At 44.2% G+C, this 23423-nt stretch overlaps 2 protein-coding genes and 1 long non-coding RNA gene across 9 annotated transcripts in view; all 3 read left to right on the forward strand.

Annotated features, from left to right (window-relative positions):
• Positions 1–5057, forward strand: part of LOC119155847 (uncharacterized oxidoreductase ZK1290.5-like) — a 49652-nt gene extending 44595 nt beyond the window's left edge. For 2 of the 5 annotated variants that reach the window (XR_005106871.1, XR_005106872.1), the window contains exons 8-9: positions 4094–4143; positions 4772–5057. The gene's annotated coding sequence lies outside the window, so the exon portion shown is untranslated. The remainder of the gene's footprint in view (positions 1–4093; positions 4144–4771) is intronic. The other 3 variants (XM_037404937.1, XM_037404939.1, XM_037404938.1) reach the window with 2 other exon arrangements.
• Positions 5058–6959: 1902 nt separating this feature from the next.
• Positions 6960–12366, forward strand: S1PR1 (sphingosine-1-phosphate receptor 1). Of its 3 annotated transcripts, none has more exons than XM_037404929.1 (2): positions 6960–7594; positions 9570–12366. In XM_037404929.1, the coding sequence occupies exon 2, from the start codon at positions 9685–9687 to the stop codon at positions 10822–10824; it is 1140 nt and encodes a 379-aa protein (XP_037260826.1). In that variant the 5' UTR covers positions 6960–7594; positions 9570–9684; the 3' UTR covers positions 10825–12366. The 3 variants fall into 3 exon arrangements, with proteins under 3 accessions (XP_037260826.1, XP_037260825.1, XP_037260827.1); XM_037404928.1 differs by lacking the exon at positions 6960–7594 and adding an exon at positions 8153–8418; XM_037404930.1 differs by lacking the exon at positions 6960–7594 and adding an exon at positions 8622–9234.
• Positions 12367–18461: 6095 nt separating this feature from the next.
• LOC119155422 overlaps positions 18462–23423 on the forward strand; it is a 214201-nt gene continuing 209239 nt past the window's right edge. The window contains exon 1 of the long non-coding RNA XR_005106722.1: positions 18462–18774. This is a non-coding gene — a long non-coding RNA (uncharacterized LOC119155422). The remainder of the gene's footprint in view (positions 18775–23423) is intronic.

Below are 23423 nucleotides of genomic sequence, written 5' to 3' on the forward strand. Positions count from 1 at the left end.
TTATTATTTTAAAATGCAAGATATTGTATGTAGTGCTGTGGTCACCAATACCTGTACAGCGTACTGTTCCAAGAAGGATACACACAGTAACGTTAACTTCTAGAGTTTCAAGCGTAGCCTGCAGTTTGGGGTGCTTCAATATCTGGCAATGCCACTTTAGGTGTCAAAGAACAGCTATGTACCTGGCTTTACTGTTGCAACGAGGGGTTCAATAGTTCCAAAAATTAAGCTCATTTATAAAATCAAGATAATGTTTAGGCTTTTTTCTTTCTGGCTTTTGCAAAAAAAATTATAGCAATGACTAAATGAAAATTGGAAAGATTACCCAGAAAAAAACCTTTCTACCAGAGGTCATCAGCTAATCCTGCTTTTGAAAAGTCACTTTATAGAACAATACCTTACCAATACGAAAAAACTGGTTACTGTGCTATTGAGGGACTCCTTGCTTCACAGTGTACCTGAACTCGTAAAACAAGAAGTGAATCATGTGCCCAGTATTCATTTAATGTGGCACTTTGGCAGTGAAGATGCTCACAAACTACAAAAGAGAAGGCAGAGTTTTTATCTCTAGTTCTCTCCAAAGAAACAGTTCTCACATCAACATACTATTTCCAACACAAATGATGCATACAAAGTGAACCAAATCGTTATGTATGCTGGCAGATTCTAGCTTCAGTATTACCAGAACAGTTATCCGTTAGGACTAGCTGTGTGGCTGTAAGTCCTGTGTTGGTCAGAACAGCTTTGGTTTTCCTGCACTTGACCACCTCTCTGTTCTGAGCTCAACAGAACTGAACCAGATTTTCTTGCTAATCCCCTACATAGATGACTTCAGGCTACAGTGAGGGTGGCTTTCTAGTTCATTGATGTATTTCATTGTTCCCTCTGTCAAAGAGATTTTGCAATGGTTTTGGGGTCTGTGTCTGCTTTTGCTAGGAAGTCAGGCTGCTGTTTTCTCTCATCTAGGTATGGTATCTAAGCAGTACAATGTGTAATGGAAGGAATAATCAGATAGAAGTAGTGTTGCTAAAAAAGCATTCTTCTTGAGCAGTTGTGGCAAATTACAATTTTAATCTGATACTTTCTTTCTTTCCTAACTACATTCAGACTTAGTTGTTGGTTCCAGGTTGCTTTTTTGGATTTTTTTTCATCTTTCCTAGCAATTCCTCTGCTACCAGGTATTGGCTTTTAGAACTATGGAAGAGTTAAATTTTAACTATGTACGCAGTCAGGTGTGATTTGAGGCAATATAAGCTTTTTAAGTGCCAGGACTCAGCTGACCCATGCTATCTTTCTCCCAGGTGCGATGTGCAGTTTCGCACATTGTGTCATCACCAATAGCTATTGTTTTCTGCTAAGAAGCTATTATTGCCCCGGGAGACTGGAACCCTCTTATCTCCTGTGTGTTTGGGATATACCATTGGAACCTCTTCCTTTGAATATTGTGTTCACGAGTTTTATGCCATGTTAGTTAATTTAGAGTCATTCAGCAAACAGGTTGCAGAGTTTGATATTTTATGCTCCTCTTTGTGGCTAAATGGATATTGGGCTTGTGGCAGATAATTTTCTTTTTAAGCAAAGGCTGCTGAAAATTAAGTCCACATCACCTCATCTAAATGAATGTTTCTAAAGTGCCAACAACTTTGATCATAGTATAAAGAAATAAGACAACCAGTAAGAAACTGGAAAGTGAACAGTAGTGAGATTTAGGGGTGGCAGTAAGGAGTGATGTTCTGCAGTAGAAGCAGACCTTAGAAGACCAAAAAGATATAGAAGTGCTAAACATACAAAATCAGGATGTTTAACTCCATTTTTTTTATTTCTTCTTCAGTCAGTTAGCCTGGAGGTGCTCATTTTTTAAGACTTTCTTTTTTTTTTTACCTCAGTGAATCCCTCAAGTGAATTCTTGGAATTATATGCATATTCTTCTCCAGGGCTGAAATTCTTCTTGCCCGTATTCCTGTAAGACAAGCTTTCTCTAGAGGGAAAAATTTCTCACGTTTCTACAATAACCATTTTTAAGGTACAGCAATGCATCCATTTTATCAGTGTAACCCATCATCTTGCCAATAAGGACAGGGAACACACTTGAAAATTGAAGGCACTTTTTCTTCCATATTATGTATGTCTTTTATGGTAGTGACTGATTAGGGCACTCCTTTCTAGTTGAGATCAACTGTTATTTAAAATAAGATACAATTTATCAGTGTTATCTACCTAAATGCAATCAGCTGCCTTTACAGGAGCACTATGACTCTTAATGGAAGGGAACTCCCTTGAGAAAAATAAAGGAAAAAAAATGAACTGAAAGTCAGGAAGGGGGTGAGGCTATTTTCTGTGCAGCCAGGTAGCTTCCTGACTGACACTGAGTGGCTCCCTCTCCTTTTTCTTGCCTGTTTCTGAATTTCATCTTTTATATTACTGGAAATGAAGTCACTTAATGTTTAACAGGAAAATAATGGAAGTGGGTTTGTAAAGTACATATTTCAAGAAATATTTTTTTAATTGGGCTGCAGAGGTGTTTCTACTGCACCTGTCCCCCAACATAATTTTCAAGACATTATTTTCCTGACCAGCATGTGTAATAAAAAAACTATAATACTAGTAATGTTCACAAATCTACTAAGCCAAGCAGACTGCACAACATTAACGCTTCGGTTTTTGCACAGTGGTTTAACCCCAGCTGATAGTGTTTTTAAAACGGCGGTGCTGAACTGTTCTGACAGGAAAGCTGACGTTAACCCTGTGTTTTTGAAAATGGGGATAAAGGTGGAGTAGCTCTTGCTGACACTAATTGAATCCAAGCAGTTAACTCTCTCCATGTTGCCACACCCCTTCTAAAGCTTTGAAGCTTATCTCTGACTATAGTGTATTGGGTAAAAATAAGAGATAAGCCAACCTTCTGGCAATTTTTCATGCTGCTGTGCTGGGGGTCTTTTTATATACTTAATCTTTTGGCGCTTTTTGCAGCCTCCATTAAGATGTCTGCACTTTTGGAAGAAAATGTCAAGTATTTGCAGTGCCTTGTTGTGAGCCTGTTATATTTATGATATAAATGATGCACCCTTACTATTTGTCTTTATGAATGGCTGCTTATCCATCTGCAGCATCACATAGGACTAATTAAAACTGCCAGGACACTGTAGAACAGTAATGACTTATAAGGGACGAGAGCATGGGAATTGTCTCCAAAACTTCCAACTACTGGTTGCAGGGCGGGAAGAGGAGCAAAAGCCTGAAATTAATTTAAATCAGTGACACCGATACTTGTTCTCAGTGATATGACACGTGTCACTGCAAACCATTGCAGGCATGGCCAACATTATGGGATATGCTTCTCTAAGCAACTTTGCACAAATCCTTTGTACCAGATCTCAGTCACTGTGCCCAAGAACAATATTTGTGATCTTAATAGTGGCTTTGCTAGCTAGTGCCCTTTGAGAAACATTCTGTAGCTGAACTACTAAAAGGAGATTCAATAGTAGATTAGCAGCATTATCATCCTGTTAATGATTGCTGTATTATTTTCTCCAGCAAAATAGATTTCCAGGGCTTTCTAGATGAGGCTTCAAAATTCTAGTATAATGAACTAGTGTGAAGTTCATAACATGGCTGTGAAATTTGAAGGGGGGTGTGTGTGTACAGTTGCTTTCACAGTTTTCTGTTCAACAAGGAAAGTGGAGATTGTTGTGTTGGGGTTTTTTTCTTGTTTGTTTTTCTTTTTTCTATGGATTCATTCTTTCTTAATGGTTCTTCATGACCTGGATTTATCCCATTGAATATCTAGAAGTATAATCTCACCAAAATGAATTTACAGTAAATCCCTTGCTTTGGGTGCAGAATAAAGGTGGCAAAAGATTAATCTGATGCACAGCTGTCAGTCATACATATGCTGTGGTATAAACTTACGTTCCTAATGTTGAAAAATATATATTTAATGGACTGTTTATACTAGTGAAACAGCAACCAGCAATTTTTATTACATGATTTGTGAGATTTCTTTTGCGTGATTATCATGAATGCCTTGTAAGCAAGATATAAGTAACTTTGATAAATCTGAAAAACTATCACAGGTTGTTTTGGTTTTTTTCAGGAAATGGTTATTTTACTGTTGTCCCTGTCATTGTCCCCCCAGTATTGCAGGTAAGTAATATGTGTAATCTGCAAAATAATTGCAGATTTTCTATCTAAGACTTCTGTTTCTTCAAAATAGCGTGTTAAGTTCAGTTATGCCTGTTAATGTCTTTTAGTTTAGCAGAAAACATACAGTAGTTTAGTTGACTGATCTCGATCACGGGAATAAAAAATTAACCTTCAGAAAGTTTTCTAATGCTGCCTTACACAGTTTCATTACTGTAGAACTTCTGGTATGTTTTAATACATATGAAAAAAACATATGTTGTTACTAGGTATATTAAAGTGTGTTACGGTTTTGGGTGCAATGATATCCAGTAAAACTGCTGCATGTCACTTTCTGAACTTCAGTTATTTCCATTTGGACTTACGCTTTTCCTGATGTTATGTTCAGCTTAGTCATGTGAAAATAAAGTACAGATTCTCATAAAAATTAATATAATGATTATTATAACTCATTATGATAGCCTTTAAAAACAAAAGAAGGCCATTTAATATTAATGAATTATCAATATCAAGAATTTAAAAATAAAAAAAGGAGTGGCTAAATTATGGAATGCTAATAGTAAACAACCTATGTGTGCTTTAGTCTTTGTGATGTTTTCATCACTTTTGTTTTTCCCCTTGTCCAAACCAGGTGTTTGATTTTAATCTGAGGGAAGAAGATACGGAATTATTGGACACTATGAATATCAACAGCAAATTAATTCATCTAACTTATCCACTGTGGAAAGGATAATTTAAAACTACATTGTTCTGTACTGCAAAAGGGGTGCAACTGAAACATTAATTTTAAACTGAACAATAAATCTAAATTGTCGTCTTGGGTACTCAGTGTACCTAATATCAATGGGAAATCAGTATCAATGGCTTGTATTTACTGTTACATTAACAAATCAATAAAGTCATTTGGTTTACTCTTTTCTTTGTTGCTTTCTTTAAGAAATGCTTACTTCCAGCATTTTCTCTGCTTTCTTAGAACTTGCTGGCATATTCTCCCAGTATGGATTGAGCTATCTCACAATATTATAATTCTGTCTGCATGTGCCTCATTTACAGCGTCATTTTAACCCATTTGAACAAATTAATTTGGGGGTGTTTTTTTTTCTCGTAGATTTTTAGTAGTATTAGTTACTTAAAGGCACATACAAGAGCATGCTACAAGGCATGTATATCTTGAAAAATTCTTAAAAATATGGAATATTTGTTCTGGGACTGCAGCAGAAATCTGACATTTTACACAGTTTTTTACATTTATTCTAGTCATGAGAATTTTGGGGGATTCTGCAGACCACTCTTGGTACTTTCTTGGTGAGCAAACTTGTTCTTTTGGTACTGTTTTAAGTATCTCCTGTCTTGACCTTGGACATCGAGGAGGAATGGCTCTGGTTTGTGGCTGAACTTGCCTCAGAAAGAATAAAAGTACTTTTTGCTGATAATAAAGATTTTTTGAAGGTGCAGAAGAGTAAATGTGTTGGAGAAAAATCCTTTGCTAATCTGTCTTGCAGGGATCTTCTGTATCTTCAAGGTAGATCATGTTCAGACACTCCTCTGATGCAACTGTGAGTTGTCCAGGAGTGCTAGCTCTAAGAGTATGGTGTTCTGGTGGTGTTAGAGGCCACCAGTTAATTAGTATGCAGGCTTTGGGAGGACCCCAGCTTGCAACTTCTTTTCTGACAAGATCAAAGCGTTTTCCTGCGAGGAAATTGCCCTGTGACTAGCCAGGTTTCTGAAATTCCCACCACACTAAGTTCCTATCAGAAGTTCCACAAGACCTTTGGTTGTCACAGGCAGGTTTTTTTTGTTGTTGTTGCCATGCCCTAAAACATGAGTTTTCTGCTCATCCCAAAACCTCAAGTACCTAAGAACACAGACTTATTCTGGATCCCTGTAAACAACAGGACCCACCTCTGTACGCTTGTGTGGTGTGCTTGTGGACATGTTGCAGAAACTTTTTTTTTTTAACAGTTTATCCAGGTCAAGCAGCTGTTATGTGTCAGTTTGTTGGCCTGAGCTGCACAGTCCTCCCACTGGCATTCCACTGAGACCTGTGTTCTGGTTGGTTTTGAAATGATGCATGAATAACTTTGTGTTGTCCTTCTCCTTATTCTGACTGTAGGCAATTCCAGAGTCAAGTTCTCAAAGGAGCTTCCTGTACGCCGAATTTCTGCAGTGTATTTTGTAGAAGTACAGCTTTCCTTAACACTGGACCGGCAGTTGGGGAGGTACTGATTATAGACTTCTTGTTCTGTTGGTGAGGATGGAGAATAGCCCTGCTGTAAATCTCCTTACTAAACACTTAGCAGCATACATTTGGTAGAATTGGCTGGACCAACCTGAATTTACCTCTGTTTGTGTTTCAGCCCTTGTAAGCAGGCTACAACCTGCACGGCTGAGCCATGTTAACCTATCATCTCTGAAGTTTTAGACAGCCTACAGTACAAATGCAGCCAACGTGGCTTAATTTGCCTGAGAATGAAGCTGTTTCCTCTCTGCTGAGGTGTTGAGGGCTATAAATGTGTGTGTTTGTCTAATTTTAATGATGCTTTTTGTGATACAAATGCCCAGCTGTTTGGAATGGAACTGAAATTGCGCAGGTATTTTACACAGGCTGTGACAATTTGTTGGATGTCACATCTCTGAGTTGGAGCCCTTTCAGTTGGTTAACCTAAACACAAAAGCTTGTACATCTGACTGCTGAAACCCTGAGTCATTCTATCCTTTAATTAAAGCATGTTCCTTTAATATGTTCCTCTTGCTTAAAATTATGCAAGAATTATTTCCTAGAGGAAAATGCCTAGTTTAATGCACTTTTATTTAATATTTTCTTTAAATCAGCTAAGTAAGGGGGGAAAGCTTGAAATATCTAGGGTATGTCAGGCAGTTGCAGGGGATGCATATGTCAACCTCAAGCATGATTTATCTTAAATGCCTTTTCTGACAGTTGCAATTTAACGGCTGTGTTTTCCTCCAGGCTCTCAGGAGGCTAAACATCTCAAGTTTCTAGCTTTGTGGTGGAAGAGTAAATGTCTGTTTGCCAGTGTAATTTATCTGAGTCATTCTGGGAGAGGCGTGGTGCAATTGAAGCGCGACTATTAGCATAAATAAGAGAGAGACCCTCTTCCTGAGGGCAGTTACTCTTGCCATCTTTCAGAGGAAAGCTGCTTCCACCTCAGCACCGCCCCTGCCAATCGGGGGGTGCGATGCTATGAACCAAAAGACTTGATACACTGAGCTCTGGTCTATTGTGATACTCTCCTGCATTTCAATTTGGAGTTAAAGGGAACAGAGCAAGGAAGGAAGAGGCAGGTTTCTGCAGTAAGCACAACAGGCGTTACCACCGCAGGTAGCATTTCACACGCTGAGGTGTTTTGCCTTTTAGAAGTTTGAAGAGAGAAGGGATTGTAAAACCTAAACTCACTACTTCTGTCCGTCTCTATGTAATAGCACCGTTACTGCTGTAAGTACTTGCCGTTGCCAATTTTGTTATAAAAACATTAATTTAAAACTTTTCTTCGTATTTTCAAACATGTAGGCATCCTACAGAATTCTCTCAGCAGTCAGAGACGGGTTTTGTACACGGGAACACCAGCGCAGGGCGAGGTGTGACAGCGGCGAGCAGCGAGCCCGGTGCGGGCTTTGCCGGGGCGCGGGCGGGGGGCAGAGCCCGTGCCCCGGTGCCTGCTCTGGGCGGCCGCGGGGGCCGGTGCCACCCGCACGGTCGCTCCTTGCGCGGCCCCGGCGCGGTGCGGTGGGCAAGGGGCGCGGCCCCCTCCAGGTGCGCCCGGCGCTACGGGCCCTGTTCCCCGAAGAGCGGCGGCCGGAGCGGCGCTGGGGTCGCTCCCTGCGGGCCCGAGGCGCAGGGGCCGCGCTCGCAGCCGGCCGGGGCGGCGGGGAGGGCGAGGGGGTCCCGCGGGGGGCTCCCCCGCCTCACGCCTTCCTGCGCTTCCCCTCGGTCCCTCCTGCTGGCCCAGGCCCGCGGGGTCTGCGAGAGCCCCGGCGCGGCAGCCCCGCGGCTGCTCCCCCCGGCGGGCGGCGGGATGCCCCGGCGGGCGGCGGGGCGCTGCGAGCGGCCGGGCCGCGCTGGGCGTGCAGGGCCCTCACACGAGCCGCCCCGTGGCCGCCAGCAGGGAGGAGTTAGGAGGGAGCGATCGGAAACGGGGTGGGGAGCAGCAGCCGCGCAAACGTTAAAACGAGCGAGCCCCCGGCCCGGCCGCCGGAGTTGCTCCGCGGGCACGCAAGATGCGCAGGGCCGATGCGGGCTGCGCGCCGCGCTTGAGCGAGGTAAGGCTGGGGGCCGCGGCCGCGGCCGCCCCCGCGCAGCCCGGCCCGCGCCGCCGCTCGCCCCCGGCCCGTCCCCCGCCGCCCCGACACGGGAGGGCCGAGGGGCCGGCCGGGCCCGGCGCGGGGCCGCGGCGTGCGGGGGGTGCGGGAGGCAGCCGGCGGCGGGGCCCGGCCGGGAGCGGGGCGGGAGCGGGGCGCGCTGGAGCCGGGAGCGGGGCGGGAGCCGTGCCCGCTGGCCTCGCACCTCCGGCTTTGCCCGGCTCAGGCTGCAATTTAACAGCTCTGCCTGTTCTCGCCTTGCGTGGTTTTGCATCTTTAATTTTCTTTAAATGTCCACGAGAAAACGCTTATACGCGAAGGGAGTTTTCTCTGTATCCCTACTCCTTAATCATGCCCATTTCAAAAGTTTGCAATGCTCATTAATTGAATGCAAGGTGGGGTTTTTTGCCATTCTTTGTTGCAGACCCATGGAATGGCCTTGCTAGCTGGATTATTTACATACTTTTCTTGATTGTCGGAGCTTTTTACTGCTCCAGGTTTTGTAGAGCCTGCTCTTACTTTTCTGGAGCAAGGGCACCCCTTTCCTGTTTACAGCTCTGAGATGATCTCTTGCTTATATACAGGAGTGAATTCACCACTGGTCAAGATGGCATCAGTGAATTGCATAACTGCCCCCTTGCAGAGTGTATTCAGACTTTATTAACAGAGGAGAATACAGGTTTCCTGTCAAGTAATTTCTGTGCCAGCTTTTGTGCGTTTGCAGTTCAATCGGATCAAGCCCTTTCCCTTTCTAGATCTCTGCTGTTGTATTACAGGGTGTGTTTCCTACTGAAGAAAAATATAATCTAGAACTTACTGCTGGGGAGCTTTGAGGTCTTTCATGCTCGAAGTCCAGTAACGCAGCCCTTGCTGACTGCAATTTACCTGTTCAGCCCTGCATGGCAGAACTTTTTTTGTCCCGTTAACTTTACCTATTGAATACGCCTGTCTGTCTTTTAATAGTCATTTTAGCAGCTGAATGAAACTGATTCCTGTGTGAATACATCTGTGACTAAGATACAAAGTTAAACTTATATCTTAAACCCTTTACCATTTGTTGCCTTGTTTGCCTGCCTTCTTTTAACTCTGGGCTTTGTGCCTCTTGTTCGCAGGGCTGCGGTTTCTGAGGCTGTGCAGCAGTGCGGGCAGGTTGCGGGGCAGCCGCTGGGTTTGCGCTCGGCGTCACCGTCCGGTGGCTGCTGGGGAAGCGGCACCCAGCCGGGCACCATGAGCTCTGGCACCACCGCCCCGCAGAAGGTCGTCAGCAACCTCGCCAACACTGATGTCAACTATGTCATCAAAGAGCATTATAATTACACGGGAAAGCTAAATGAGAATGCGGACAGTGGAATAAAAGTGACGTCGGTGGTTTTTATTATCATTTGCTGCTTTATAATCTTAGAGAACATTTTTGTCTTGCTCACCATCTGGAAAACCAAGAAGTTTCACAGACCCATGTACTATTTCATTGGGAACTTGGCTCTTTCAGACTTGCTGGCTGGTGTGGCTTACACTGCCAACCTCCTGCTATCCGGACACAAAACCTATAGCCTCACCCCCTCCCAGTGGTTTGTAAGAGAAGGCAGCATGTTTGTTGCCTTGTCAGCTTCTGTGTTCAGCTTGTTAGCCATTGCCATTGAGAGATACATCACCATGCTGAAGATGAAACTCCACAATGGCAGCAACAGCTTCCGCTCCTTCTTGCTGATCAGTGCTTGCTGGGTTATCTCCGTGATACTTGGGGGACTCCCGATCATGGGCTGGAACTGCATCAGCCTCTTGTCCAACTGCTCCACCGTGCTGCCTCTCTACCACAAGCACTATATTCTCTTTTGCACCACCGTTTTCACTGGCCTTTTGCTATCCATTGTCGTCCTCTACTGCAGGATCTATTCCATGGTGAGGACTAGGAGCCGCAGGCTGACATTTCGGAAAAACATTACCAAAGCTACTAGGAGCTCAGAAAAGTCGCTAGCCTTGCTCAAGACAGTGATCATAGTCCTGAGTGCCTTCATCGCCTGCTGGGCTCCCTTGTTCATCCTGCTTTTACTGGATGTGGGGTGTAAAGTGAAGACCTGCCCGATCCTCTATAAAGCAGAGTATTTCTTAGTACTGGCCGTTCTCAATTCAGCCACGAACCCTATCATCTACACCTTGACAAACAAAGAGATGCGGAGGGCTTTCATCAAGATTCTGTGCTGCTGCAAATGTCCCCCAGCAGATTCTGGGACCAAATTCAAGAGGCCGATCATTGGAGGGATGGAGTTCAGTCGGAGTAAATCTGACAACTCCTCCCACCCACAGAAGGAGGAAGGCGACCATCCTGAAACTATCATGTCTTCAGGCAATGTTACCTCATCTTCTTAGGAGTAACCGTGGGGGTGTATTTCAGAGCCTTCCTCTGAAATCGGGGAGCTGAGATGCCTCCTGCTCATGGCAGCAGCGTTGGGCTAAGCGAGCAAGTAGCATTAGTTCTAATGAGGCAAACGGTGCACTTGCGAGGCTGGAGTTCAAGAAATGGGACAGACTGTTCTGGCTTGAAAATCGTTTTCCCTGGAGCATGTTTTGTCTTTGCACTGAGGCAGCTCAGGATTGTCAGGCGCATTCATATCCTGAAATCTCCTTAGTAACTCTGAAAGACTGATGCCTTGGTGAAATGATGCCTGGTGCGCGTGAGAGAGAGAGGGGGAGGAGGGAGAGGGAGAATGAATCTTTTTTTTTTTTTTTTTTTTTCCATGTGAGAAGAATGTGAAGTTATTTCTCCTTTATTTGCAGCAAACCACTGACACAAAGATCTTCCTGTACTGAATTTAGTGGTGGCTCTGGTATAGTTGGTCAGAAGTGTTTAGCACATAACAAGGAAAGAGATCACACAACTGTAACTTAGACCACATACAACCATAACTTGGCATCGCTTTCCAGAGTTTTTAGTTAAGTCATACGGTTTTATTGCAGAGTCCAAAGCTGTTGGGGTTTTATTTAGCAAGATCATAGCTGTGAATTTTTGCTGTTGGTCCATATTACATTTGAAGACCATGAGCCAGACTCTGCAGTTACTTTCACCTGTACAATTCCTTTGACTGCATCAGATTTTATGGAGTAGCTCAGAGCAGCATTTGGCCCCATATGCTGATTGCCTTGTTACTCTCTAGCATTAAATAAACCGCATTATCATGACAAATGCAAGGTAGAACTAAAGGTCATTTCTCTTTAAGATGACTGAAAGTAAATCTAATAGTATAAGATACTATCGACAACAGCAGGACTTTAGCCTAAGAAGAGTTAAAAACTGAAGGGGGCATTTCAGTGTGAGGTTCATAGTCTTTCCAAAGGTAAAGATCAGTTGGAAAAATCTGAAAAGAGTACCTTGAGTTTCAGAACGATAAAAGTTGAAGTGAAATGACTATAGATAAATGCACTTCCATAACAAAATGCAATATGTTTTGGCACATTTTATTAATGTTTATAATTTCAGCAAAGATGTCTGTATTTTATCAGTTCATGGAAGAAGTACCTGTCATTAAATTGAATGTATTTGTTTTACAGCGTCATTTTTACTCCTCTATTTTTCTAACCTGTGCTAATGGGGTTGAATGTGTACAATGTAAATAAGTTAATAAGATGCAGGAGTCTTCATGTGCCTAGGGTATTACTATAACAGAAGTGGTATATCTGGGATAGCTGAGAGCAATTGACTGATTTACAGTTATTGGCAACTCCTAGAAGTGGTATTTTGTAAAGAAAATGTATTGCCTTTGTAGTAAAATTTCCAGTGCAATTAAACTGTTGGGGTTTTTTTCTGGTTTAAAAAATAGTATTTAAAATGTTTCTGACTTTTATTGTTCAATTTGCACATAGCTTTATTGACTTCTAAACATTAATAAACTGATTTTTTTAAAGATTCTGTTACCAGATTACTAGTAGTTTTGTACTGGGGGTGGGTTCAAGCCAAGTGTGGTTTCTTGTTGACAGAAGTCAGTGAAAGTATTCCTTTATTTCGGTACGTGCTGGGATTAAGCTGATTCTGTGGGGATATAAGATGCATAATGCCACTTACAAGATCATGTAAAATACAGAATGAATGCTAGAATATAATTTATCATCACCACATGCTGTATTGATGAAACGCCATTAAAAGAATCTTTACAGTAGCGATTCTTCTCCAACAGCTAACGAAGTACAAACAGGAAAAAACAGATGCCTGCAAGTTTTACCATGATTGCCTAGAGCAGAATAAGTGAAATCATTCACTTACATCACTAATATAAGTTTAATTCTTAGTTTGTTGCAAACATCAAGGAAGTTTATGAAACCTAGAATGGTGGTCTCAGCTACATAACTGCTGCAGCTCTGTTGGGTCCACCAGCGAAGACTGGCAGCGTAGTTGAATAGGTACTGCGTTACTGCTTCCAAAGGCTTGACTTCCATTTCCTCTCTTGCGGCCGTTCCCTCTCAGTATTACTTTTAAGTTCCATAGAGCTCATACAGGATGCAGTTGGAGTGTGAAGATAAACCTCACCTTCTCATACCGTATGTCATCACCATGCAAGGTTTACTGTGGGAAACGAGAGCCTACACACCGAGGAAGGCTCTGGGTCACAACCCCACTTCCTGAAGGAAATGCCAAAAATGCCCTGAAGACAAAAGAGTGGAAACAAGCTGGAATTTCTCTCCATCTGTCTGCCTGTACGGAAGGAATGATTTCATGTGTGCTCACTTCCTAGGCTTTTAATTAGTGACCTGAGCAGAGCTGGAAAAAATGTCAAATCTGTATTTGTGCACAAGATAAAAGTCTCTCTTGGCTCAGGCCTTCATTTGGGCAGGGACGGTTTATGCCGGGTGCTGACAGTCATGAGGGAAAGCGCTGCTTTGTCCCAGGGATAAAGTCACTTCTGCGCAGAGCACCAAAAGTATATAAACCATGGAAGTCCAAGTTAAGCCCTCAGTGTGCCACCAGTGAGTAAATAAAGGCCACGTACGGGGATGAGGCAACGTACCCTGTACGTCTGAGTTTGTAGGGATGTTTTTATCTAAAGGACAAGGGTCGTTCTGCTCTTGAGGCCTTATAGGCATTAAGGTTGCTTGTCCCACATGGGGCTGAGATCTTGTGACAAGGGATGAGCATGGCTGTGTCACTGGTCTCTCATGACTACACCACTGGCCCTTCTGTATTCATAGCTGATAGCCTACAGGTGAGTCACTTCGTTTTGCCTTTGTTTCTGGGTTCCTCGCTTATCTATCTCCTCTAATTGCACTGCGGGTCTTTGCGGAAAATGACTGTATCCCCTATGGAGGTGACTGTGCGATGGAAGCCCCGTTTTGGTTGGGAACTCAGAGCCCTACGTAATTCACGCAATACAAGAAATGCAAACACCAGAGCGTGGCACTGGGCCATGGGAAGCATTTCCTATGCTCTTGGTCATGATGACTGAAATCTGTTTCCTCCACAGACGGGCCACATCTATGCATGTAGACAAGATTCAGACAGAGAACAATAACTGTAATAAAATAATAACAATAATAAAAGTAAGGGTTCCTGCGGGGGTGGGGGCAAGAGGCCGTTTTTGCTGCTCTTCACTTCCTATGGGGGAACTCTGCAGCTCCTCGGCCGTGGCCGTGCGCTACCGCACACCAGCAGGTTAGGCCAAACGTATGGTGCACAGTTCTGAAGCGTGCAATGCACAAAGCACCTTCCCAGGCCCCAGCCTGCCTTCTGCGCGCACCGAAAGGGCGTGCGGCTTTTGTTCTGGTGTTGGCCATGTGACAGATGGGCAGAGAAAATGCACTGAGAACTGAAAAGGTGCATTATACCAAATGTCTATGTGAAATAAAATAGCCTGAGTTACCCACAGTAACCTGGCCCTTTGATTTATATTCTTTTTTCCTAACTGTTCTTCCAGAGTAAGGAATATAACAAAGATGGAATATGATCATGAAATCTTACTGTTGCTCCCCCAGCAACCCCCCGATTAGGTATGCCTGTGTGAAACCCAGGTACGGCAGGGTGTATATTGGGCAACAGAGGGGCTGCAGCCAGAACACCCTGCAGACAGCTCAGCAGGAACAAACCTTGGGCTTGCTGTACAATACAGGCGGCCAGGACCCAAAATAGGGGACATAAAAACATAAGAATACTGTTATCCATCCTTTACTTATTCTGTCAACTAAGAAATACAGAGATTGCCCAACTGTAACATTTCCTAATTTGGCCTGGAAGATCTCAATACTGACTGCATTTTGTATGGGCAGAGGCATTATCTGATGTTGTAAAAAGGGTCAGATTGACAAAGCATCCAAAAATGTGGATACGTAGACCAGAGCTATGTAACCTCCTGAGCTCTGAAATGCTGGAAATTCCCCAAGGACAGGCTTTGTCATTTATGGGGTTCTGAAATTCCCCAGGAAAACATCTATTGTATTTCAGTAATTCCCCATACTCTTTTTCTTGGAAAATTAAATTAATCCAACTACAATTGAACCTTCAAGGATTTAAGAAACAAATGAAATCCATCTAAATTCAGTTCCTATAATCTGCTTTCCCAGACTTTTCTAATCCCATCTTTGCATTTACAGGTGGAAAGAGTTTGCTCATTCACTATCGTCTAGTTTATTCTGGTAGAACCTTATTTCTTTTTACATAGTCTGCAAGAATCACATAGGGTCAAGAAATCTCCCTTCAATTATTACTCTATGCACAAGATTTTCTATGATAATTTACAGTAATCAAATTCACTCTGTACGCAGGAGCTAGATATAAGAACATGTGGTACAGCTAACTTGTTCCAGTACAAGTTTTCTGCTAAAATAAGAAGTACCTAGAGAGATCTGAAACTCAAGCACCTAATATAAATAAAGATAAAAGTGTGGGTGGTTTTTTTTTTTTAAGTCAGGAACATAATTAGTGTAGACTTATGTGACCCACTGAAGAGAATTACAATGTTAAGGTCACTCTCCCGTGCAGGAATAGGGTGACACATTCCTTGTGTCTCCCCTCCTTGTCCACAAATTCTGAGAGATGTAACAATGCAGCAGTTTCCAAACACACACACACGGACAGAGCAAAACTCAGCATGGCCAGATCTCTTTACCCTACCAAAAAAATCTCATACCGGAGTGAAGAGAAAATCATTTCCTTGCCCTCAGACTCTCTGTGCTACTTTCATGGGGCGAAAAGGCAGGAAATCCCATCAGCCACACCCAGGAACACTCCGGCATGGAAAAGTCCTAATAAAGCAGGGCTGACAAAGCTCCGCCGACCCTCTGTGAACCCTCCACCAAGCCTGGTTTAGTAGTCACATAATAGAAACACGATGCAAAGGCCAATGTTTATTTTGACCTTTTGTGAATGATTGCTTGGAGAAGATCCATTTATAAATACATGGTACAATAACTATACATCAGAATGGCTCATCGGAAATGCATGAGACCAAAGCCACATTAAATATTAACATGTGTATGTAGCAATTGTAGTGTTTATTTGGAGTAACTCTTCTCAGCTAAAAGCAGGCTCAAAATACAGACTGTGTAACTTTTGATAACTAGTGAACGTTTGGAAAACACAAGCTAGGAAAAAATCACTGAATAAATACTGGGTTAAAATTATCTGCTAGGGTCCATGAAATCATCAATGAAAGCAGTATTCCCAGAAACCTGGGAAAAAGCTGACCACTCATGCTTTCTGGTGCTGACCTGAGCTGCCTGCTGAAGGTAGTTTTGCTCTCTTAAGCATAGATATGCTTGGCATAAGCCAAGACTTCCTGATTTAGCAGGACACTGGTATAGATTACTGGAATACTGTCTTGGATAAACACTTGCTCATATTGAGCACCTACAGGTGTATAATGTGAAGATGGAGGTGTGAATTGCTATAAGGAATAGAAATAGAATGTATATGGTTACGGAGAAAGTGCAATAACAATTTCCACAGTGAGGAAATTGGATTTGGCACAAGATTGTGATTGAGAGCATATGGGAGAACAAGTTTCAGGGACAATTTGGGACTGGTGCGGGGATTGAACTACAGTCTTGGTATTTTTCACTTGAAATGAAGAGAAGGAATCCTTCCTAGTAATACAGACAGAAAGCTGGGGATTTTCACTTGTGAACTCTATTAGATCTGCAATTCTTTCTAGAGCAACTCTGGGCAAGGTCTTACAAATTCTCACCTTCCCACAAAGATATAGATGTATAATATAAACACAAGGAGGTTTACAAGTGAATATTTTGAATTTTGTGGTACTATTCAAAGAGCTAGTATCTGTGGCATTTTGAATATGGGGGATGGTCTGCCAGATCATTTGTTGCCCAGCTACTTGCAGTATTTCCTTGTGCTTTGATAAGCTGGATGCTGCTGTATCACAGTTACTGCAGGGTAGGAGAAAACGAGATAATTTCTAGCAATGTGTGCAACTCTGTCCTTGTGGTTGGAAGAAGGATTGAGATCTTGGCTGAAAAACACATTCTGAAGAGGTGCTATTATTGAAAAACAGCTCACCAAAGTCTGCGTTATTATCTCTCTTGCTTTCAGGGAAGACACAACTATGGTCTAACGATTTCTTCTAATCTGGTGACCATTCAAATGCCTGTTGCACAAGTGTCGTGTGAGCTATTTTCCAAACATCAGGCACTTTTAGATGTTTTTTTTTATATATTTCTTTCTTATTCTCCTCCCCATCCCTCTGGGTGAGGGGGGAGTGAGTGAGTGGCTGCGTGGTACTTAATTACCAGCCTGGGTTAAACCAGGACACCATCACAGCTCCCACTTGTACTGCAGGTTTAGGTGCAGGATAAGAAATTGCATGTAGCTAGTGTGTAGTTCCTTTCTCTTATCAGGGTTATTTGATCAATGCACCTTTTGAACAAATCCTTTATGCTGGCACAGAGACCTTACTTCAGAGCAGCTCCAAAGTTACTTTGCAACTGTGTTCCAAAAAGTGTTAACAAGTTGTTTAGCTTCCCCCTACCCCCTGCCCTGCCCCTGGTCTTGGAAATTCAGTACATTTTGTCATTTATTAGCTCTCTTTCTGTTTTTATATGTCTTACTGCAAATGTTGCTTGAGGAAATCCTTGAGGTTAACTTTCATCTCAGAGACTGTCCATCTCCCACGCAGAAGTGGTTGTATTTTGTTTTCCTAATAAATAGCATAGGTGTGAGGGAGAGGAATTTGTCTGCATAACCGAGCGATAGCAAAGGGACACGGAATCTTGGAGCTTGGAATGGTTCATCTGTGGAGGTGGCTCCACTCAGAACTCTTTAAAGATACAGGGTGAAGTTCTGCTTTTCACCAAACTCACTGAGAAACGCAGTGGCATTAAAGAGGGCTCAGAGGACAACAAAGCAAGGCGCTTTAATGGGATGAACTAACATAAAAGGCTCAGTGAGCAAAGCCTTTCCCACCAGAGAGACGAGAACGGGGCAACACAATACTCGGCCTGGCAGCTATGCTATGGAAGGGAGCAGGGTGGTACAGAAAGAACATTTTTTAAAGCTCCAGGCACAGACTCTGCCTATAGAAACCAGAACCAGTTAAAACATTGAGTATTTCAAACTAGGAGTTACGAGAATGTTGGTGTTTGAAGACTCAGAGTATGTAGTATTTCAGAATATAATGAACTTAGGGTTTTTTTCCTTCTTTTACGCAGCACAACTCCCGTATCTGATGGCAAAGTCGCACCCTGCGGCCCCTCACACCGCACCCCTCGCCGCTTTCGGGGAGCGACGGCTCCCAGCCCTCAGGGAGACCAGGAGGGGCTCCGAGCCGCTCGTTCCGAGGAGAAACCCACCCTCTCTCCCTCTCCAGCCCCTTTTCCAGGCCACCGAAACCGCTCCCGTTGCCCTCGCCCCCCTCCCCGTGTGCTGTTCCTGCGCCCCCCCCGGTTTTCCTGCCGGCCCGGCCCGGCTCTTCCTGCACCGCGTTTCCCTTCGCCCTCCCGCCTCCCGCGCCCGGCCCGGGCCCGCAGCTGGGCCCCAGCGGCCGCCTCCGCAGCCGGGCCCCCACGGGCGAGCAGCCCCCGCCGCGCGGGAGCAACAGCGGCGAAGGCCAAAAGCAAAAAACCCACCCAAAGCCAAAAGCGAGAACCGCTTGTGTCTGGGCGACAAATGCACACAAAGGGCGCGCTGCAGCCGGGAGGGAAGTTCGAAAGGCCCCGCAGCCAGAAGCGGCGGGTACGCTGCCCGCCCGCCCCCCGTCTCACAGACACCCCCACCCCTTCGGCATTTGCGGCTCTCGAAAGGTTAAACAGCCCCTCGGAAACCGTGCAACGCCGCCCAGCCTCCGTGAGCGCTGGGTTAATGGGTGTTAAGCCTGAACCTCAAAGGTGAGAATTTAAGCGAAGTGCAGCAGCTGTAGAGCAGCGGTCAGGCCTTCACAGAGTCAGTATTTTCGTTGGGAAGTGCTTGAACGCTGCTATTTACTGTTTATTTCACCAGGAGCACCCCATCCCCCGCCGTACGGCAGGCAGCCCGCCAGGCGCCGTGAGGGAGCCGGGGGGCAGGTGTCCCCTCGGGAGCAGCCCGGGCCCAGCCACGGCCCCCACGGCGCCTCAGGCGGCGGCGAGCCCGCGCCCCGGCCCCTCGGCCCCGCAGCCCCTCGCAGCACAAGCGGGCAGCCCTGCGCGAGCTGCGGGGGCGATGGGAAAGCATCCAGGAATTTGGGGGTGGGTTTTTTGTGCGTGTTGTTTTTTGGTTTTTTTGTGGTTTTTTTTTCCTCGGCAGAAGTGCATTGCAGGTCTTGGGTTGTTTATGACAGAGTTTTTGTAGAAATCTCGATTTTTATTGTCATTTTCACCCGGCGGAGGCAACCCTGCCTCCGGCCGGCTGCGCGCGGCGGTGCGGCCGGGGTCCTGCCCGAGCAGCCCCCTCCCGCCGCGCGCCGGGTGCAGCCCGTGCCCGTGGGGCGGCCGGGGGCGAGCGGGCGGGGCAGCCGGCGAGGTGCGGCAGCGTGCCGTGGGTGTTGTGGCCGAGGGGAGGGAGGACCTTGGCGAGCCTGGCTTGCTTTCTGCCCGCGCAGCATGGGGGGCTGTGGTGGTCGCGTGGGAGCGGGCGGGGCCTGCAGTGGTTGTGGTGTGCTTAGGTGTGCATGTAAGCACGTGTGGCTGCGAGACACTTCCTCCGCTGCGGCGTGGTGGGGGAGTAGTTGATGCTGTGTGAAATTAAAGCCCTAACTAATGAAGTCTTGGTAGCTGGAGTTAAATTACAAAATCCACTGAGCACAAGTGCAAAAGCTGTAGCACAGATTGTAGGCAAAGTGCTTATTTCAGTCTTGCCTTTACTGTAGTCCTTCAAATTACCTGGGTATTGTCTGTGATCCACCTCTGAGCAACCTTTTGGGAAGAGGTTATTAAAAGAGACAAGGCACAGAACAGGTCGGTACCACCCTAGCTTGACACCTTGGGAATTATGATACAAATTAATGCTTTTTCAGGACCAGCTTTCTCACACAGGTTATCAAGCAGCCTTCACACTGGCCGTTGTTGATCTTGTGTGTGTTTATGCAGATACTTTGTTGATTAAGAAAACCAGAGTTTTGATCTTTCTTCCCGGAGAATTTTCCTTGGGACTTGTTAATTTCATCAGGGTGTTTACTTGCAGGGATAGAAGGGACTGCAAACAAACAAATCTGCTCAGGTATGCTGAAGAAAGCATAAATATTCCTAGAGGTCACGTTTTTCAGTTGACTGTATCACCCTGTGCAAAACGAGGTTAGTATGGCTCTGAACCACGCTTGGCTTCAGAATGAAGTGGAACAAATATTAGAGGATTTTTAGCTGTGTTTAAAGGCATTTTGATAGGTGCCACTTGCAGCTTTAGCCTTGTGTGTGGCCTTTGGTCTCTTTCTGTTATGGGAAATTGACCTAATAAAACTCTCCTTCCCTTCTAAATGAATGTCATTGTTATAATACAATGAGTCAGAAAAGAAACAATATTAACCACAAAATAATGGCTGTCTAACCACCAGTGTGAGTGCTCCCCCCGTCTATCAATGAACTGCAATGCCTTAACCGTGTTCCTCATTGTGATCATAATTTGGCAATAATTTAATGAAACTGAAAGTGGAGGAGTTCCCACAAATCAGAAGTAAAATTTTCACTGGTATAATTGTATGCATGAGGCCTCCTATTCAGAGGAAGGGAACTGAAAAAACTTGTCACCTGTGAGCATGGCCTGGATAGATCAAGCAGGTCCATGTCTGCCTGGGTTTTGGAGGTAGTACAGTGATGGCTTTAATGTGTTCAGAGTTTTGATGATATAATGAATGAAGCCTACGACATTTTACGTATGATACATACTTTGCATTGAATTTTAAAAGCCTACAAAATGCAGATTCAGGTAACACTGTAATCCCTACAACTTGTTGTGCTGTCTGAGTGGAAAGGATGTCAAAATATGAACTCCTTATAGGAAGGCGGGAACAAACATATCCTGGGTTTCTGCTCGGTTCTATCTCAGGGTAGCTGGCTGCTGAGCTGGCGTTGGTCTGTGACTGTGACCCTGTTTGGCACATGGCATGCCAGCCTGGAAATGCTCTATTTAAATGGACAGGCCTTGGAGGTTGGTAATGCTGTGCTGTTCGCCCTGCTGTTAGACTTGGAATTTTAGATGGAAGTGGAGGTAGTGGAGGGCTCAGACAAGCCCTGCAATTTAAATAAAGTTTTGGTCTAGTGGAGATGGGCACAAATGTAATTCATAAGGGGTTCATGAACAGATTTCCCATGTTGTCAGAATGATATTCATGGGTTCAGTCACACTCACGCTGATTGTATGTTACTGCTGTGTGCATTACGAAGAAATGTCTGACCTGTTTGACTACTTGTGGCTGAAGTACAGCAGTTTCTGTTGCTGATGATACATGAAAGGAGAATGTAAATAAACACTGTCAGTCATTTGCCTTTGACTCCTCATTCTGAACAGCTGTGTGTGAATTTGCATTTGAGTTAAATGAGAGTGATTTAGGAAGAAGGCTTGGACTTGCATCTACCTTCATTCTAGCAGTCTTTACAACACTGCCTCGGTTTCCTGTGAGCTTATTGGAGTTCACAAAGGTGAAGTTCATAAGAGTGAGGTAAAAAGCAGAAGGAGACTAAAACGGGCTGCTCTTCTTGTTTCCATTTGTAGTGATGTGTTTCTGGAGGTTTGTGTTTTATTTTAATTTACCTTTCACATGGAAGGTATGTCAAGTACAGACACACCTCCTCTGTGCTTTGACCTGGTCATCCAAGCCTGAAAGCTCTATGGCTGTGTAACCACAAGGCAGCCTAAGCTAATGTATCAGTGTGGTTTACTAGTTTCAGCAATGCTAACATGGCTAGCTGGTGTCTGGACTTGATCTGTCTTGCATCCTGCCAGCCCTAGATACTCAAATTTATCTGCCCCCAGGCATGCAGATATACCCAGAACTGTTTTGATTGCAGAAACATTACTACAGTTCCGTTTGTGGTTGCTGTCTATATTTCAAAAGAGAGCTTTTATATGCAAAGTGATGGGGAAGCTGAAATTTCACTGTTTACTTGTCTTCTCTGGAGAAGGATGAACATTTATGCTTTTTTGTCTTGCTTTTCTTCAGTGTTTTGTTGTGTTGGTTTGGCTTGGTTGTTTTTTTAAGCGGGTCAGGCATCATTCCTCATTACTTCTTGTTCAGTGGTCTGTTGCAGGATCCTGCTGGTTGGACTCCTAAAGGCACATTTGCTTAGTCTTTGTTATTATACAACAGTTAATTAACAATGGGATTATGAATGTAAATCATTGTAAACAGAAAGGAGACTGCAAGAGTTGTACGGGGACGGTAGATGCTCATTCAATGCAGATCCTATGCTCAGATCACATTTGTTCTTGGCAAAAGGGGGTGGAAATTCTATCAAAGTTGTCAAAGGTTCAGCCCACTTATACCAGATCTGCATCAGACCCTCTCAGTGGTCACAGCCTAATACACTGGTGCTGGCCCTAGGTCAGACCTTGAACTCTTGCTGTCAATGAAAGATTTACCATCAGTTTGCACGGGAGTGGTGTTGGAACTGTGGTGAAAAATGAATGATTGTGGCACTTAATTTTTCCTGTGCTGCGCCTTGCATGCTGGCTCAGTCGTTGCTCCCAGCATGAAAGGGAAATCCTGCAAATCATGCCTGCAAGTTTCAGAATGACAATGTGAGATGTTTAGAAAAACCAAACTTCAGCCCCACCCTGCCAGACGTGGCTGAATGTTTATTTGAGCAAACCCAGAAAGTCTGCATCAGCAGAAAGTAAAGTTTTGTTCATGCATTCTTGAGAATCCAGAATTGTGCAAAATGAATGAATGGTAGCTGTGCAAGTGTTTATTTCTCTTCATGAAATGCAGTCATAGAGGTATTTTGTGAAATAACATTTGCCCCAAATTATGGTACGGAACATGCACTGCGAATGGTGTACTTCTTTCTGTGAAAGTACTAGTACTTTCCAGTTAAGCCCTGAGCTAACTCACTCTCTGCTAACTCCGTTAACTTGTTAACTTGCACAAAATCAAAACCAGAAGAATGGGTGGATCGGGGGCAGGGAGGGCTGCTGGGGAGCTGGAAGTTACAGGAGATCAGAAGAGGGAGCTGCTTGGCTGGGACAGGTTCTGAGGTAAAATTCTCATGTTATCCACACAACTGGAGTAAACTTCTCTGCAGAATTACATACAGGATCTAAAAAAATCCCCCAGATTATTTTATTTTATGTATGAAACCATGGTTTCTAATAAGATCTGGGTGATCAGTGCTATAATGCGCTTTCTGTGTACCTTAAAAAAAGAAAAAGGAAAAGAAAAAAGAAACAAATGAGTCACAACTCACATCTTGTAGGACATGAAACATTTAACCTAATAGCAGCTTAGGAAGTGAAGTTGAAGGTTTTCCTGTGGGTCAAGGGCATCTATACCCTCTTTCTGTGCCAGATGGAATTTTTCTGTCTCAAGTCTTCACACATCATGTGAATGATGGGAATATCCACTTAA

The sequence above is a fragment of the Falco rusticolus genome, chromosome 11 (genome assembly GCF_015220075.1).
Source record: "Falco rusticolus isolate bFalRus1 chromosome 11, bFalRus1.pri, whole genome shotgun sequence".
NCBI lineage: Eukaryota > Metazoa > Chordata > Aves > Falconiformes > Falconidae > Falco > Falco rusticolus.